Source organism: Anser brachyrhynchus (assembly GCF_964034855.1).
Source record: "Anser brachyrhynchus genome assembly, chromosome: 5".
NCBI classification, from domain to species: Eukaryota; Metazoa; Chordata; class Aves; order Anseriformes; family Anatidae; genus Anser; species Anser brachyrhynchus.
This window is the reverse complement of record NC_137699.1, coordinates 48914834-48932728: the sequence shown is the minus strand read 5'-3', so window position 1 is coordinate 48932728 and position 17895 is coordinate 48914834. Positions and strand designations below refer to the sequence as shown.

Sequence of the window (17895 nt, the reverse complement as noted above, 5' to 3'; positions counted from 1 at the left end):
AGGTTGCAGTGGAGGCCATCCAATACACAGTGAAGATACCTGTTCATGGTTTCCAGAACATTCTGTTATTTTGGGATTTGAGGGCTGTTTTTGTTGTATCTTTTGCCTGTTTGAGAGTCGGGCTTCTAATAGCCGTCTGAATTGTCTGTTTTTATTTCATCTGTGTTCCTATGTATATGGGCCTCTCAGTACTGGGGATTTGTCCAACCAAAGTTGGAAGAGATTACCTTTCTGCTTCTGCTTTATTTAGGCACTAGAGAAACCTGTCACTTTTTCTGAATCTTTTGGATCAGGTTTCACACCTTCTAGTATTATTGGTGATTGATTTGAGAAATGCTTTAGGAGATTTTTTTATTATTGTTAAATTGGATGCATTTCAAGTGTTTTAACAAAGATTAGATTTGGTTTCTTGATCTCCTTTGCCAGTGTTGGTGATCTAGTGATGCAGTTCATTAGATTTCCTAAAGGAACTGGACTGATAGAAGCAGCTGAAAAAACAATTGAAGTAATACATCGCGGATAGTTGTACTTGGTAACCTCCTCTTATTATTTGTTTTGTTAGCTTGCAAATGTGACTTGGGTAATGGAGACTAATTCTCAATTGTTGACAATTAAAACAAAAATTAGGAACAGATATGATTAATTGGGGAAGAGGAAACTGGCTTCAGGATAAGGAGAGAAAATTTTATTGGGTAGCAATATCACAGAAATTCAAAAGAAATGACCAGGAAATAAGATTAATTTGTTCAGTTTATATTTACATCTTTCCTGATAATAAAACTTTCCTGAAAACTCAAAGTAGTCTGACTGTGCAAGGATACACTTTGCAGTTGCAGCAGACACCTCTCTGAAATTCTTTACTTACTTAAATTATCATGATGATTGAAGTGAGGCATGTAAAATCATTTAATGTAAATCCTTTATTAAAATATGCTTGTCATCTTTTGTTTTAATGATCATATAGTTACTTCAGAATTGACTATTATGAAGTTGTCAGTTTTACACAGCAAGCATTAAAAGGGCATCTGTCAAAACCAAATACTCAAATTATTAGAATTTAAAAGCACAAGGATCAATTTTTAAATGACCTGGCCTCCTATATATCAAGCTGCTAAATTTGCTTTGGTTTTCTCTAATAATAGAGGTTTAGCTCAGCCATACCTTCCAGAGGACATCTGATTTTGATACGGACACATCAGAAGCTGGAGATACCACTGCAGCATGTGGTAGTTTGTTTCTATTTGGCACTCTTTATTAAAACTGGATTTTTGTTCTTAATTTGAGCTGTTCCTTTATTTGCTTCCAGATATTAGTTTTTGCATATTCTTTACTAAGAAATGTGTAGTACTAGTGCCTTCGTACTCTGTTGGTAGCTACTATAATCAAGTCACCTCTAAACGTCCTTTCTGTTGAGAATGTCACTGTGTTTCCTGATAGCAGGGCACATTCTGTAACCTTTTAGTTATGTGTTGCACTTCAGTACTGCAGCCAGCATTTTCATCATACGTAAACAGGAGCTGCACAAAATACTTCCATATTGCTCCCCTCTCTGGAGATGCTCAAGGCCCGTCTGGACGCCTACCTCAGCAGCCTGCTCTAAGCAACCTGCTTTGGCAGGGGGGTTGGACCCGATGATCTCTGGAGGTCCCTTCCAACCCCTACAATTCTGTGATTCTGTGATTATCATTGCTTTCTACAAAGAACTTTCTGCATCTTGTCAGTTGGAAAGGATTGTGTTAGTTATTTTGAGCATAATTGCTTCATTGGGAGTTTATGTCCAATTACCTGTTTGCTAGCATAATTTGCTTCTCAGTCACTTATTTCTATGATGCGTTTCCACTTTAGAGTGCAAAGGCTGTATTTATTCTTGCAACTATATGCTCTTTTTAAAAGAAATCCAGCTTGAGAGCTGTTAAGCTGTGCTACTGAAGAAATTGACTGGAAAGTTTTCTACTGCGCTGTTACAAGGATCTTTGCATTAGGAGAGTATATTACACGTAAATTAAAGTCCCATTGGATAGAAGTGAAATTCCTGAATGAAGGGTCTTACGACAGTCGACCTTACCTTCTCCTTTTAAAAGAAGCTACAAAATCGCAGACTGTAATCTGTTGTCAAATTCTGGATTGTGAATGAAGTTAACACTGTGAACTTCAGGATTTTCTTTTAATTTTAACCTTTTTATTCTAAACCACTTATTCATGAGTAATTACAAGGCTGTCAGAAGAACGCTGGCTGATAGCAGTTTCAATTTCTCTTAGTATATGCTAAGGTTTGGCTTCTTTAATGATACCTGTAATTTACATCAGAAGTCTTTCCCATCTATCTAATTGTTGAGTGCAAGAAGTGACTTGCTAAAACTTTAGGAAAGGTGAATAGATTTCTACTCTCCCAAATCATAAATATTAAATAATATGTGTTCAAAATAAATTTTATACGCACTTTGTACTGATTTCCCACCTTAATTACTGTGGCGTCTGTCAGTTAGTCTGATTTAATTTATACAATCTGTTGACACTGATGGCTTTGTTACAGAAATGAGCTGTTATTATATGAAATGTGTGTGTAAACATAAGCTTACATCAACATAATTATCTTTTTGCTCAAGTTCAGATCATTTAGAAAAAGTGTATCAAAAAAATTGTTCACTTTCAGACTTTGATATCATTCTGTAGTGATCTCCATTGCCCTTTCTGTGATTTTGTTCTTATTTATTTTATATAGGATCACAGTCTAACATTTAAGAAGTCATACATTTAGACTTGGTAAGGTTTGTGTATGTGTGTGTGTTTTTAATGTAGTGTCTAGGTTTAAAAACAGAACACCTTCTCTTGAATTTTCCTAGCATTCTAGGATTTGAAGTTGTGGGGTATGTCAAATGGGCACTTAAATGTGAGACCAAAATGAAATATTGTGTGTCTCTATGCAGAACTGGTATGTGTTGTCTTTCTTTTGTGCACTAATAAGTAACAGGCTATCAGTGTTAATTATATAAAGTTTATTATATTTAAGCTACTGTAGAAATTAATATGGTTGTCAGCGAGATGACTGTTTTTTGAGGCTTTCTATGTGAATTTGTTGGTTGCTATTATTTTTATGGGGCTGCCAGTATTTTAATTACTTTCCTACCACCTCTTAATTGTTGGTTATGATGTAAAAATACTGTTAGCTGAAGTTAGAAATGCAACTATTGTACTACTTTAAAAGGTTCTCTTACAGCATATAAAGTGTACTCAATTTATGCAGAACGTAACACAAAGGTAGTTGCATTTTTAATCCTGCATTTGTAAACACGTGGATTGGATCCATCCTTTCAAATTTTAGCTTCTTCAAGTGGGTTAGCTGTTCGCTCTTGTGTATGTTGTGCTGAGTATGCTTGGCCTGACCTCACTGCATACAGAAGAGTCCTTAAAGGGTTCTCAGCAAGGCTTCTGGTGTGTTACACTCTAAGGCTAATATTTTTCAAAGCACATACCTTCAGTGATGGGCACAGCTCTTCCTTATGTTCTTCAAGCCCTGAAATGCATAGATAATCTATATAAGAAGAGAATAATAATGAAGTTACTCCCAGTCCTAATGGAAAATAGAGCAGTCTGTTCATTTTTGGTCAGGATATGGGGATATGGACCCTTAAGAAGAAGAAATCTAGTGGAATTAAAAGTGTGCAGCAGAAAGTTTCTTAGTCTGAGGAACTTTAGGGAGATCCATGATTACTGCTGTGATTGAGTGATACTGCTCTAATAGGCAGATCAGGTGGAAGAACACATGTTGTGTTGCCAAGATTTAAAGAAAGAAATGCAGAATGAAAGGTACGTCTCTTCTTAATGGTAGTGTGTGAACTATAGATTTCCAGCTTTGGTCCATCCAAACTGGTATGCTAGTATGGTGCACAGCAACATGCAAAAATGGCTTGCTTGATTCCAAAAGCAAAGCAGCTGGCTTGGAAATGATAGCCGAGGTAAATAATACCTGTTCACTGAAAGAACTAAGGCTTCTCTGTGCTAATAGTGTTACTTGTCACAGAGCAGAGAGCAGTCTTCACTATAAATTTTTAATTCATTCTAGAGGGTAGAAATACCCGTAATGACTTATGCCAGTATTTGACATACTGACTTGTCTTAATTGCCCGACATTATTGTAGCATCTGGATGTTTTATTTCAAAAGTGATACAGAGTGGCTGAGAAGGAAGAGTCATAATTATGACAGCAGTTTTGTTTTGCAGATTCACATGTTCTTGACTACGCTTCAAATGACACTGGTTGGTTGGCAGGGAAAGCTTCAGATTGTTTTAGAAGGTTAGCTTATATTGATTGGGAAATAGAGCATTAGTGAGAACCTCGGAAGTCACAAGTATTCCTTGTTACAGCTATCCTGTTCTATAAAGCTTTTCTTGAAGTCATCAGGTATATTTTAAGAACAGTTAGGTTATTTGCTCCACCTCTTCTGCAGTCTATCCAAAACAAATCAAGGAAGCAGTCTGTTGTACAATTTCATTGATAACTTTGAGAGACCCGATTTCCATCCTGGATGTTTTAGTAGTCTGTGTGGCCTTTATGTGTACTAGGCATTGTGAAAACATTGTCCTCTGGTTAAATTGTTATTTTCCCTTCATCTGTATTTGTAGATAGAGATTGTGTCTCTTTTTGGCTTCTGTTTTGGTAGGCTGACTAAATTAAGTCCTTTTCATAATCTGTAGTCTCCAGTCAGCTGATCGCCCTCACAACCTTGCTTTGCAGCTGCTCCAATTTAAAATTTTTCATCTGTGTGCGCACAACTCTTATAATGAGGATTATGTATAGCATTCCAGATGTGTTCTCATGAGGCTATTCTACAATGGCAGTTTCCTTCTCTTTCTGCTTCAGGTAGTGCTTTCCAGAATGACATCTGCCCTCTTGACAGCTGCCTCACTTTGATGAACCTGGCCGTTGGGCCGCTCTGGTTTGGAATAACTGTTACCCAGATTGCTTGGTACAATCTCTCTTTGTTATAAAATCACTGTGACACATTTTCCTGTAACAATGTTATCTAATTCATCTTCCTTTTATTTTGGATGCTATTTTTGTATATTTTTTTTGTATGTTTTTAAAACTGTTGATGGTCTGTGTCTTCTCTCTTGAAAGGCCACTGGCAGTATAGTTGTGTTCTCCAGTCATTACAGATGTGATATTTTCTTTAATATTTTCACTGCCAGCAATCTTCTGTGTGAGTCTTTCCACAGTTCTGAGAAAGGGACTATTTTTGACTGCATTAACTGTATTCGCTATTAAAGTGTCCTGTCCTCCATGTTTCTTTGTTTTCATATCTGAGACAACATAGATAAGGATTAGGGTAGTGGGGGGGGGGGGGGGGGGGGGGGGGGGGGGGGGGTGGGGGTTCATTCGTGATTTTTTTCCTCCTAATTAAGGAGAAAAAGATTTATTTAATATCCTTTTCAGGATCTAGTTTAGCTTTACTTTTTAATACGTACCAAAGATGCAGCTTTCTGTACTGATCTTTCTTTCTCTTCTTTTGTCCTGTCTCCCACTGTTCTTGGTAGGATCTCTGCACATTTCTGGTATCTTACTTGCACAATGTTATTGTTGAGTGGCTTGTCAAACATCGAGTTTTACCTCCTTCAACTTTAGATACAGTTCCTGAAAAATTTTATCTTTCTGTTAAAGGGCAGACTTCTTTGTATGTCAAAAGTCAAGTTTATCACACTATTTCTGTTGAAATTCAAAGGCCTAGTTATAAACCCATTTGTGATTTTTCACTCTCTATTTAAAAAAAATCCAGCCGATTATGGATTAGGTTATAAGCAGCTGTTTTATAATGTCCTTGTTAGTTAGTGAGAACAGTCTTAAACTTAATGGAGTCATTTGCTGCCTCAGTAACTATTTCATAAATGTATCAGCTATTAGCTCCAAGAATAACTGAATAACTAAGACCTTCCACTTAAGAGTTTGATTTGTTCTCCATTTTGTCTGGTTAATTAGTCTCCTAAAAAGATGCAATTCCCCCCGCCCCCCCCCCCCCCCTTTTTCTCTCCAGTGTCAAAGATCTGTATCCTTATGAAATACTGATGGTCCAACAAATGCCTTGCTAGTCTAGTTTCTTTAACAGAACCTGTTTTACCTACTTTCCTTCCCCAAAGGATTTGACCCAAACAGATTGCTGTTCTTTTCTGTTATATTTATTCCAGTTTCACACATCGCTGACAGGTATTGTTGCACATTTCATTTCTATTTTGCCTATTCCTCACTACTTGCACTCTTAGTCATGGGTGCTGTTCCACCATGCTGTGGTTACTTTGTCATGTTTTGTGCTGCACTGTGTGCCAGTAATGTAAACATCAGATACTTAAAAACAGAACTAGATGACTTCATACTCTTATAAAACGTACAGTTTTATTTTCATTATCCTATCTCTGTTTTAACAACATATTAAAAATGAATATGAAAATTATTAGGACTGTCTTTTTTTAAGCTTATAGCTCTGTGCCAGTAATGCAGGCAATGTTCCAGAAGAGTGATTTCCACAAATGCTTTAAGTTGTCCTTACAAAAAAAATCCTTTTTCAGATGATGTACCCCTCACGGCTTTGTAAACCTTCCTGATACTCCTTGTCCCTGAGCTGCTTGTTTATCTTGTTACTGACTCATGCCTCCAGTAACGTTTCAGAGGAACTTGGGAGAATTAAGTTAGAGAGACCTGTTTATCACATGGTGTGCCTTATGCTTTTCCAAACCGAATGACTCTATGATTCTTTCTTCCCTTCCTTCCCCCGTTTGTTAAGTAAATGTTCAGTTGGCAGTTTTTCACTTTTCTATTAACATCCCATTTGACTTTTCTGAAATGTCTTAGTTATTCTGTGATTTATAGTCAAAATATTTCTTAGACTAACAGAAACTGCTCTCTGTGGCTTTACAGATGCAACCTTTTCTATTCAAAAGATGATTTTTGCTTTAGTCTGTGGATGATACCACACCAGTGTACTTTTTGTATACTTTTTTTTTTGGCATTAGATACAATTTTCTAGCCTTTATTAGAATTATGCGTATCTTCCCATCGTACTTTCAGTTTACTGTTTCTGTTTTGGGAAACCTGCAGTCATCCAGGCCCCCCCTACTGCTATAATGCATAAGAAACAGAGGTGATGTTGTTGCATGTGTTCCAGTTGCATAAAAAACATAGAATTCTGATGTGCTGCTTTAGTTCTTGCATATATATTTCTCTTCTGCTATCTTTCCCTTGAATTCTGCACTCAAGTCCTTAAACTTTTTTTGCACAGACTCTTGCTATTTCTTACATGTGTATTTAAGTAATTTCTTAATAATCAAATCCTTTCCCATTATATCTCCCACTAAATTTTTCTTTTAGCTCCTGCATGCTGAACCTTAGTGGTTTGCTGATACCCTGCCTTCTCTCTACTACAGTATTCCTGGAAGTCTTAAATGCTTGAAGGCTGTTAGTGTTATGTTATACAGTTTACAGATAGAGTGAACCAAGGCATGTATTACAATTCACTTGTTTCTAAAATGACTTGTAAATTTGGTGCTAATGAACTTAAATGCCATGCCTTTTGTAAAATGCTTTAAAATCACTAGATAAAACAAACAGTCAGAAAACCCTTCTATAGGTTCTTCAATCTGTAAAAAGGGCTCCCTTGTTTCTACATAAACAGAACCAGGAAATGGATTGTATGAAGTAGATTTCTCTTATTTTGGGGTTTAGGTTTCGATTCCTAGGTCTTGCTATTATTTGGTTGGATTAATGGGAGAGGGGATGTTAAAGGTAGAATAGATGTGGTAGTGTGAGTGGGGGAGGATATTACTTGTCTTTTTTTCTTCTCTATTGAGTAAAATGGTAGACAGATGTGGAAATTTTTTTTTCCAGTGACACAGTTACGGTTAAACTACTGTCTACAGAGGAGCACACTCAAATGGAATATGACTTTAAATAACCTGTATAGTTCCCTATATACTTAAATCCAGTTTACTAATAAGAACAAACCTATACTAATATGACTGATTACTCTGTTCTACTTTCCTAGAAAATATCTGGTGATGCTCCATATGGCATTATTTACCTTGCTAATCCACGGGTGCTCGTTCTCTTAAACTAATTTAGTGACCTGCATTTTATTTCTTTTTCAATCCCGCCAACACACACGTTGTAGAATTAAGGTAGCATGATTCTTTTTCAGATTTATATGCTGTGTAGTTTCTGCAAAAGATGTTCAGTGCAACACTATAGCTTTAGCAACTGTAGCTTGCTGAGGCACTTGCTGTCACTTTTTATTCTTGAGAAAACCCTCTGGCAGTTTGCAGTTACTATTAGCAGCCTCAAAGTTTGTATTTGGGATAAGAAAGTTCTGAGCTTTCACACATGCCCACCCTCTACACCCTTCTCAGTCTTCCCACACAAACCATATGACCAATCGTATAAATTTTTCACTTAGGATAATTAAGGTTGTACTGGAATAAAATGCCAAAGTACACCTGGGTTTAAAAATGGAAAGTAGGCTAACAGTTTTATTTGTATCCTCTCCTCCTGCTTTGTGCTCTTTAATCTTGCAACTTACTAAAAATTACTTTTAAATTAGTGTTTTTCTAGTGTATTATCTGTTTACAGATGTTCTGACTTCTTTAAATATGCATACCAATGTTGCTCCTTTGTTGTTCTGTTGCATTTATATTCTTTAATTGTCCAGGAAGGTGTGTGTCTAAGTTAATCTCCATGGAGAGCTTTCTACTGATACATTAGTATATGGCATGTAAAAGGAATACAGTCATCACCTTTTGAGGTTATGTACTTTGTGTTGCTGCCATTAGAAATATCAGCTTTGAAATCAGAATTAATTTATAGTGGCTTCCAGAAAACGTGTTTGCTCCCATGAGGAAGACTGTTCTGTACATGATGAATGATGTGCTTTCTCCAGGTTATCACTTTGAAATGTTCAAAATGTTCAAAATTCAAGTCAAATGTAAATTTCAGTGCCTGTTGATAGCACCATAAAGTAGCACGGAGTTACATTTTCTTCTTAACCTTACTAATGCTGATGACCTCCCATATATCTATCTGATCTAGTGGTAGCTTTTTCAATATAGTCTCTTCCATTTCCTGTAATAGAATTTGATGGTAAAGAAGTTTATATTATAGGCAAGTAGCATGTATCAATACTGACTTGTTTTCTTTCTAAGTTAAGATTAGATAACTATCATATGAGCCAATTTACGGAAAACACTTTCCTTTCTCATAAAAGTGGCAAAGAGTTTCCTTAATGAAGATATCATACAAACAACATGCAAAATACTGTTTGTAACGGTTCTGCTAATTTCACTGAACTATTTTGTCTCGTTTAACTGTAATAAATAAATAAATTCCTGTAAACCATTGTTTCTATCCAGTTGAAAAGGCCACTTTGTGAAAAGTGCTATTGTTTTGATGACAACACTAGGTATTTGACTTTATTGTAATTACTTCATGAAACAAATATTTAAATTAACACTATCTTTGAAGTTGTGTTATTTCTCCAGTTTGGCCTGATATTGGGTATCTTTAAAAAAAAAAAAAAAGTCTCAATTGAATCAGAATCTCTTTTCTTTTTCTTAATTTCCCTTTTCACCAGATTACTGTTTACAAAAGTCAAATTGGAATCCTTGTGCAGAGGCCCAGATGAAGCACTCCTTACTTGTAAACACATGCTACAGATCTGGAAGTCCTGCTATAATCTCACTAACCCAAGGTAAGATGCTGTAGAATTCTGGAGTGTGAAATTCACGAATACCTTGCTCAGTAGCATTCGAGGTCAATATTAGTCCTGGTTTTACTTGGTCTGGTATTTTAAATGAACAAACTAATCCTCCGGAAATCTGAGGAACTGGAACTGCAAAGATACCACTTGATGGATAAGGAGGAACCACTTCGAGTTCTGTGAAGTAAGGTGCATCAAAGCTAATAAACTGGTGAGAACTGATGGCAGATATTGTGTAACTCTGCCATTGTCCTTGATGTGGCTCAATGTACTGGTATTGTTTTGGTTTTCCTCCTGATCCGGGTTATAGAATCTTTTGTATCTTTTTGTTTAGTGGAAACATTGCTGTAGTAGTAATTTAGTTCGCGGACTTCTGCTGAATAGAATGAAAGAGGGCTAGACATTAATTAAGACTACAGAAATAGTGGAGGTCACATGGATAAAGATGACATGCTTGGAGAATCAACATGCCTTTTTTTAAAGGAAGGTCTGAAACTATTTAAGTTATGAAGCTAGTTAGGTTCTTCAAAGGACTTAGCAGGTATTTGGATAAGTTGAGTCCTCTTTGGGTTTCCAAAAGACACATATATTTTCCTTTGTCACATGTGTTTGGATCACCTGTGAAATAAACAGGAAAGCTGCTAATTTAGCTTTTCATATATCCATGCTGGTACCTGTACAACATGTTTATCAAGTACCTGTAGAATTACTGAGTACAAGCAGAATTTCCTGCTATCTTGTTGTTTGAAGGGTTGGTAGTTTCTGGAAAGGAGGTGGTGCAGAAGAGATCTGTACCAGATGGTATCGGATATAGGAGTGTGATGAACATTATCTGTCCAGTTTTTGGTCTCGTTTTGTTTGATCTCAGTTATGTAATAACATGCATCTCTAAGAAGATTGGGAGAGTTGGAAACTTAGGGCCAGAAAGGGAAAATTAATTATCTCATTGGGTAGCTAGTAAGCAGTTTAGAGCAGAAAAGTTTGGAGGAAGAGCCTGGGAGGTCCCTATCTGAGTCAATCATAGCTCTGTCATAGTGGCTCTAGTGCTGCAGTATGGCAGGACTTGGACATGACAGGGAGCAAGTAAAGTACATGAGCAACTGGAAAGCTTTGAGCTGACTTTTTTTTTCTTTTTTTTTTTTTTCTTTCAATTCCAAGTCACAGAAGCTAGCAGCAAGGACCTGGGAAAGAATTTATCTTCTAACTTACTGGGTGGGATTTTTTTATTTTTATTTTTTTCTGCAGTTGGTTGGGTTTGGGGGAAAGGAGCTAGGGAGGGATGTGGAGTGGGGTTAATAACTCTTTATCAGAAGGCTCTGCTGTGCAGAATAGTTAAAATTTCTATGTAAGCTTAATTTCAGTGTGGCTTTGTGTGTACTACACACAACTTTTCACCTTCCATCTTACACATAACAGGGCTCATCATGGCTTGTCATTACTTTGTTGTTGTGCTAAGAGCTACTGTGACACGTTAAGGACACATTAGGCAATGCTTCCTTCAGACATCAGTAGTGAATGCAGAAGCTGACACAGCCAAAGAGTAAGATTTTCACAGCAGCATTTGCTAATGATCATGTCTCCATTTTTCTTTGAGAACATCTAAGTGAAAAAATTAACAAGGACTACTTTGCATCTGATATGATTTTTACTGCTTTTTTTTGTCTTGACTCTTAAAACTTTTCTTGAAGTTCTGGTTTATGATGACAGAAATTAAAATAAAATTGGGGATGGAATGGAAAGAACCATGAATAAGCGCCATGATGGAAGGAGATAGGTTTCATGAATCACATGTTGAGAGATACCAAACTGTAGCCTTTCTTTGGATGGTCCATGTGAAATGTAAGGGCTGAATATTTTCACTTTGTATCATCGTAATCAAAATCTGTCTGACTGGCATAACAATTATCACTCTAACCTGAAATGTGACTGGGAAGTTCTGTTCATACAATTGCACTCAAGATGTAATGAAGAATAATAATGAAGGATTGTTGTGAATACTCAGATTTTCCAAACTCTATAATTCAGCACACACTTTTTGTTGAAAAGCACTGTTTGACAATAAGTTTTGCACTGGAAACAATTGAGGAATTTTCTCATCATTCTTTAGGGCAATAAAAAAAAAAGGTTTTTAATCATTTGAAACTTTTTTAGAACGTTGATTTTCAAATATGTGAATACCCTTCATGCTTATTTGAAACATGTTTTTCTATTCTGATTTAGACTCAAAACTAATTTTGATGCATCATTTTCCCAATGAGATAAGAATTCACTTTTCTGATAAGCTGTTTGATAAATATTTTTTCTTCAAGTTAATCAGGTTTTGTGGAGTAAACTTAGTTTGTGTTCTCAATAATCTTTTACTAATGAAATTAAATTATGAATAGCTAGATACACCACGAAACGTGTTAAATGCAACACTTTGTCTTACCTTTGTTCAGCTGATTAAAAAAAAAATTTTGTCTTTAGTCAGCTTTTTCTCTTTAATTGTTTAATTTTAAAACAAAAAAAATATTCTGAGATGCAAGGCTTTGGAAGGTCTATGGAGTGATTACATCAACCATGTTTCTATTCAGCTTGCTTCTTGAAGTATGTTAGAAAATAGTTCAATTCTTTTCCAGTTCTTAGTTTGCATTAGCAAAACAGAGCAAACCAAGATACCAGTGATGTGCTTAAAAGATACTTATGTTAAGCCTGGCTCTCCTTGTCAGCAACATTTGGCATGTCATTGCTTGTGGATTGAGGAAGTAATTAATAGAGAAAATATGCACCAACTGGTATAACAAGTATAGCTGATAGTGTGTGTCTCAGAAAGTCCCCTTCTGTTTCCTGTGGATTTCTATAGTGGCATCGTTTTGTAAGGAAATTGGTCTTGCAATAATTTTATGGTAATGCAAAGTTTTATTTATATCATTTTAGTAACAGCTGTACAAACAGAGGAAGTCATTTCACTGGTTTTTGAAGTGCAACTATTAAGAGTTGCTGAAAGGCTTCTTGCCGTTCTCTGGGTTCAAATTTGGAAGGAGGTGATTTGAAAATTAGGGCAACTCTAAAGATGTATTAAATTCCAGTCTTGCAGGTTAGATTAAAGTCTCTCAGACTTTATTTTAAGCTAGGAATTTTGTATATTTTTTTTTCTCTGTGGTGGAATATGAGAATCAAACTAAGGTTTTCACTTTGCTAAGTTGGGCTAACAACCTAATTGGTTTAAACTTGAAACGGTGAATTACTTTTATGTATTTTTTTAAGTATTTATTGATAGTGAATAGTACCAGTTTTATAGTCCTAAAGATGAAGTTACTGTATTAACCATTAATTTTTCAGTCCCTTTTCTTCTGCTGAATCTTTAACCATAGCTCTGGGACCAATTAGTTTTCCAGCAAGTATATCAGCAAGAAGCCCTGTGAAAGGCAGAAAGTGGGTTACAACTACAGTGGGAATTAAGTGCATTTTTCCCCATGAGAGATCAGGGAAAACCCCTGCAAAGTGCTTAGGCACCTGATCTATTCTAAGTGTTCAAAATGTTCCTACTGCATTATTAGGATCAAATTTGGCATTAGACTGTTAATGTGATTATTAAAAAACAACAACAACAACAACAACCAAACAAACAAAAAAACACACCACCCAAAACTCTAGAGATAAAATCACTGTCTTTTTATGTGGAATGTTTTTATAATATCTTTACCTAAAATTAGATGTCTTGAGTTCAGTATTGCTCTTTAGTATTGGAAAAATGTGGCTTTTCAAACTCACATCTGCCATCTCAGGTAACTGCAAGAGTAGTAACTCATCTTATGTAAAAATTTAAGGTACAATTAAGCCTTTTTGTAATGTTGTTAGTTATAAATCAAATTAAAAGTTTGTATACCTGTCTTGGTTATATTAATTATGAAAACAGAGTTGCTGAAGTAAATATGGATTTAGGTTTGCTCAGCTTAATTTTGTTTTAGTGCAGCTGGCTTAATGCACTGTGAGTGGTTAGCAATGCTTGGTACTAAATTTGTTCATAGCAAGAACCTTTATAGCAAGAACCTTTGTGGGAGGAGGGCAGCATGCAACTTGTATCTCAGTATATAATTTTATATCTTAATAGCTTACAATTTCTATACTTCATTACAGTGATTCTGGACGTGGGAGCAGCCTGTTAGACAGAGCTATTGCTGATAGACGACAGCTTAATACAATTACATTACCAGATTTCAGTGATCCTGAAACAGGTAAGAACAGAATTTGAACAATAAAATTGGTAAAATGGAGTTCCAATAGCTAGATTTTTTTATTAGTTAATTGTTTTATTTTGCAAAATTAAATCATATATCCTGAGAATGTTTTCTTTGTCATATGGAGTGGAAATAGCAATTTTGATATATAAGGTTCTTTTATTTATTTATTTATTTATGAAGTACTTGCAGACTATATTCTGTAAATTAAAATGTCTGTGGTCTGAATCTTGCTGAGCTTGGCAGTATAGCTTGGTTCTTATGTAAAGGCTAAAAATTACTATGCTTTACTAGTCTATTTTCCAAAGTGCTATGCTTTTCTGTCCTTTAAGTATTTGCACGTATTTTGTTTTTAAAAAGTATCAGAAAAAATTAAGAAAACTATAATCTCAAAAATGCTCAAGAAATCATTACTAAATAAATTCGTCAAGATTTCTAAAACATATATTAAAATAGAACTGAATACGTGGGCCGGATTACTATAGACATAGCTTTGAGATTATAAGGAAAATCTATTTATTTCAAATCATATATACTGCAAAAATTGTGCTGCACAGGTGTGCTACATAAAAGGTAAGGCATCAATAAATATTGACAATATGTGATTTGTACATGTTAGTATATTCTATTATCACAATAGAAATTGATATGCCTTAAAGTCATATAGAAAAAAGCAGGTGAGCCATGGATTCTCTGAAAAACACAGAAAGAATTATTGTGATGACAGTAGTTCCGAAAATCTTTTGGAGTGTGTTATCTGCATTCTATATACTGACTTTTTTTTTCTTTCCGGGGTTTTATCTCAAAACTGTAGCATGCTTTTCCTGACACCCTTCAGATGTCAATTTCTGTTTAATCACATTTGGATAGGAAAAGCTTATGGGGAAGCTTGTCAGCCTATGAGTTAGACTACACTGACCTATAAACTAAGATACGTGGAAAAGTATAATATATCTTTGTTTACATCAGAATTGTACAGTACAGAAAAATCCATTTTAGTTACTTAATTTCTGAAAGTCGAAAGCGAAGCTAGTGTTCATTAGATTTTGAAATCATATAAGAAGAAAGAGTTCTGTGCTTGGTATCGTGGCAAACAGTTCTGATTACAAAGTTCAGGTCACCTGATTTAAAAGAATTGCAATATGATGTGGGCTGAAATAAGGCATAGTTCAGCCTGCTTTGCCCCTATAGTAGAATTTTGAGTTCTCGTGCTCTTGTATTTACAATATGTAAGATAACACAAAATATTGTAGTAGTCCTTTGTTCTAGTCTAGCTCACTGTTTCATTTGAAGGAGATGTCTATATGAAACCTTCAAAATCTAGTTAAATTATTTTTATGCCTTCTAAAAGAGGCAGTGGGGGGGGGGGAGTGTTATGGGGCGTGTTGTTTTTTTGTTTGTATGTTTTCCATGGGGACAAAGTTCTTGATCTACTTCTTCAGTGTCCTATTTTATATATGCCATGCTTCAAAGCATAATGAATTGGTGCTTTTTAAAGACTGCGTATTTCTCAAAGCTTTTAAGTAAAGATGAAACTTCATCCAAAACAGTGAGCTCTTCAAGAACTCACCCCAGATTCAAGTCCTGTAGCCAGTATCTCACTTGGAAAACAGGATCTTTACAAACAGTCTTTTTTTTTTTTTTTTGTAGAAGATCCTGTTTGTTTTTGTTTCCTGAATCTTACCTGTGTTGTTAGAGCTCATTTCTACTGTCACAGAGGATGAGATGGGAAATTAAAAGTATGGGGTCCTTTTTCATTTATTTTTCTTATAAAAGGTAATTATGTAGGGTAGGTTGGAGAGGGTCTCTTTTGTTGTTTTGTTCTTGTTTGTTTGTTTTTGTGGTTTTAATTTTTAATTTTAGCAGAAGAAACCTTCTTGCAGTACAAATACTTGAATTCTGGTAAGGACTGGGGATTTGTTACCTACTGTATCTGTACAGTAGTGTAAATGTAAAAACCCTATATCAAAGTTATGTCCAAAATTCTTCTTCAGTATAAAAATACTGCAGAAATTAAAAGGTTATGTTACTGCAAGAACAGAAATCAAGCTAGGCATAGTGTTTGAGTGAGAAAACTCTAGGTAGACTGTCAAAAAAAAAAGTGTGCAAAAATGATAGAACTAATAGATGGTCAAGTTGTTAGACCTTTATTGGCTGAGAAAGCTCATTCTGAGGTTCTGTTTATCCTCAGTCTTAAGAAATCCAAAACAAATTTGGCATTTACAGTATTTTAATGAGGATGTAAGAAAAAAGTATTGGGGAAAATCCTCTTAGGACAGAAATGTTTGCTACCCTTTAGACAGTATAATGCTACCATATGTATGCACTTACGTATGTGTATACACATGCACACGTGAAAACGTTCCACTACCTGAATTGCTTACCACCTGTGGAAGTGATGAACACCTTTTTGCTGTTTACTCTCTGTTTGATCAATCTGAGTAACAAGAAATGAGAGCTAAAATTAAATCTGAAGTCTTCCGTACTTGCAAAAAAAAATTAAAGGATTTTAAAATTCAAATAACAGTGATGGGTGTAAAATATATATATTACAAAAATATATTTATTTAGGTATATCAATTTAGCAAAGGTTGAAATTAAAATAAAAAGATCTTAAAAAAAAAAAAAAGCCACAGTGTTTATATATAGCTTTTACCAATCCAATAAAACTAATCAGAAATGATTAAATGATGCAAGTTTGAATTTTTGTAATCTTTGGAGTATAAAAAGCATGTATTCTGGAATTACCAGTCTAGCCTTGTAAGAAATCCAATGTCCCAGTCAAGAACTGTGGCAAATCTACTCTGAGCTTGCCTTCTGTTTCAGCTGGTTTGCCATGAGTGGCACGTACCCATATTTATATGTATTGCTGAATATGGAGGGGAAAAAAAAAAAAGCTTTTATGAAACATTCACTGAAGTAAAATCTCACAGGGAGACAGACTCATTTCCTTTTCAAAGTTAGATAAGCATATGCAAATCACTTGAGGCTTCAGTTAACTATTTTGGTTAAGGTAAGTTGCACTCAATCTTTTTAAAGTCAGATTATTCAATCTGTTGTGTAGTGGTTTCAGTCCACTTAGTTTGTCCTAGGAAGTAATATTGGTGGCTGAGTTTTAAAATTTGGTCTTTATTTCCTCCTAAATATATTTCACAAACTCATACATTAGAACGCAGGGAAAAGTTAATCTTTAATTTGTTTTTGAAACTAGTTTATTACAGAAGAGGAGTACATATGAATGCAGCATATTTTCTTACACTGCTTTCAGAAGAAGTGCTATTTATTTTATGTGGAAGCCATTTCCATCTTACTGAATGGGGAAATAAACACTTTGCATTTTTTGGCATCCGTGACTCCATTAAACCCTGTTCTTGGATCTTTTCCTTTCCCACCCCCCCACACCCTTATCATTCTCTTTCTTTCGCTTTTTAGCCTCTGATACTTCCTCATCTTCTCTCTCAAGAACAGAGTCTCCTCTCCAAGTGTTTGTATCTTCTCATCTTCCTCATCCTCATCCTAAATCAGATACCTTTGTCTGGCCCCATGCAGCCTCTCCATACTGTGACCAAGTTCCTGAGCCCTGTTCACCTTCTCGCTGTAAATTGGTTTTCTCTTCCTGATGGGCGTGTTTGTACTGTATTTTTCTGATAATCTTCATAACTGATAAACCGTGTTTAAAACAATTTAAGCTTCAATGGAGTGTCCATGAAATCTGGCCTTTCAAATTTATTTCATTAAATTCTGAATGGGTTTTAAGAGTTTGTTCAGGGTAGACTGTTTTATTGATCCCCAAAGATGTAAAGTTACAGGCAGATTTAATATTCTGTACTCATGACTGTTACAGAAAACGATAGGTGTTTTTTAAAAGAGGCTATTGTCCTCTACTGCACTGTAGCATTTATGGCTGTAATTATTTCCATTGCTGGCATGTTTTGCCTAAC

The 17895-nt window shown here is 35.3% G+C and overlaps 1 protein-coding gene across 5 annotated transcripts in view; it reads left to right on the top strand.

Moving 5' to 3' along the window:
* Positions 1–17895, top strand: part of TTC7B (tetratricopeptide repeat domain 7B) — a 137882-nt gene that overhangs the window by 77700 nt on the left and 42287 nt on the right. For 4 of the 5 annotated variants that reach the window (XR_013952381.1, XM_080596259.1, XM_080596260.1 and 1 more), the window contains 2 exons: positions 9609–9725; positions 13854–13951. Coding sequence is in view for 4 of the 5 variants with exons in the window: in XM_080596259.1 (XP_080452385.1) it covers positions 9609–9725; positions 13854–13951 (215 nt within the window). In the remaining variant the exon portion in view is untranslated. Of the gene's footprint in view, positions 1–9608; positions 9726–13853; positions 13952–17386; positions 17552–17895 lie in introns of all 5 variants that reach the window. The other variant, XM_080596262.1, reaches the window with a different exon arrangement.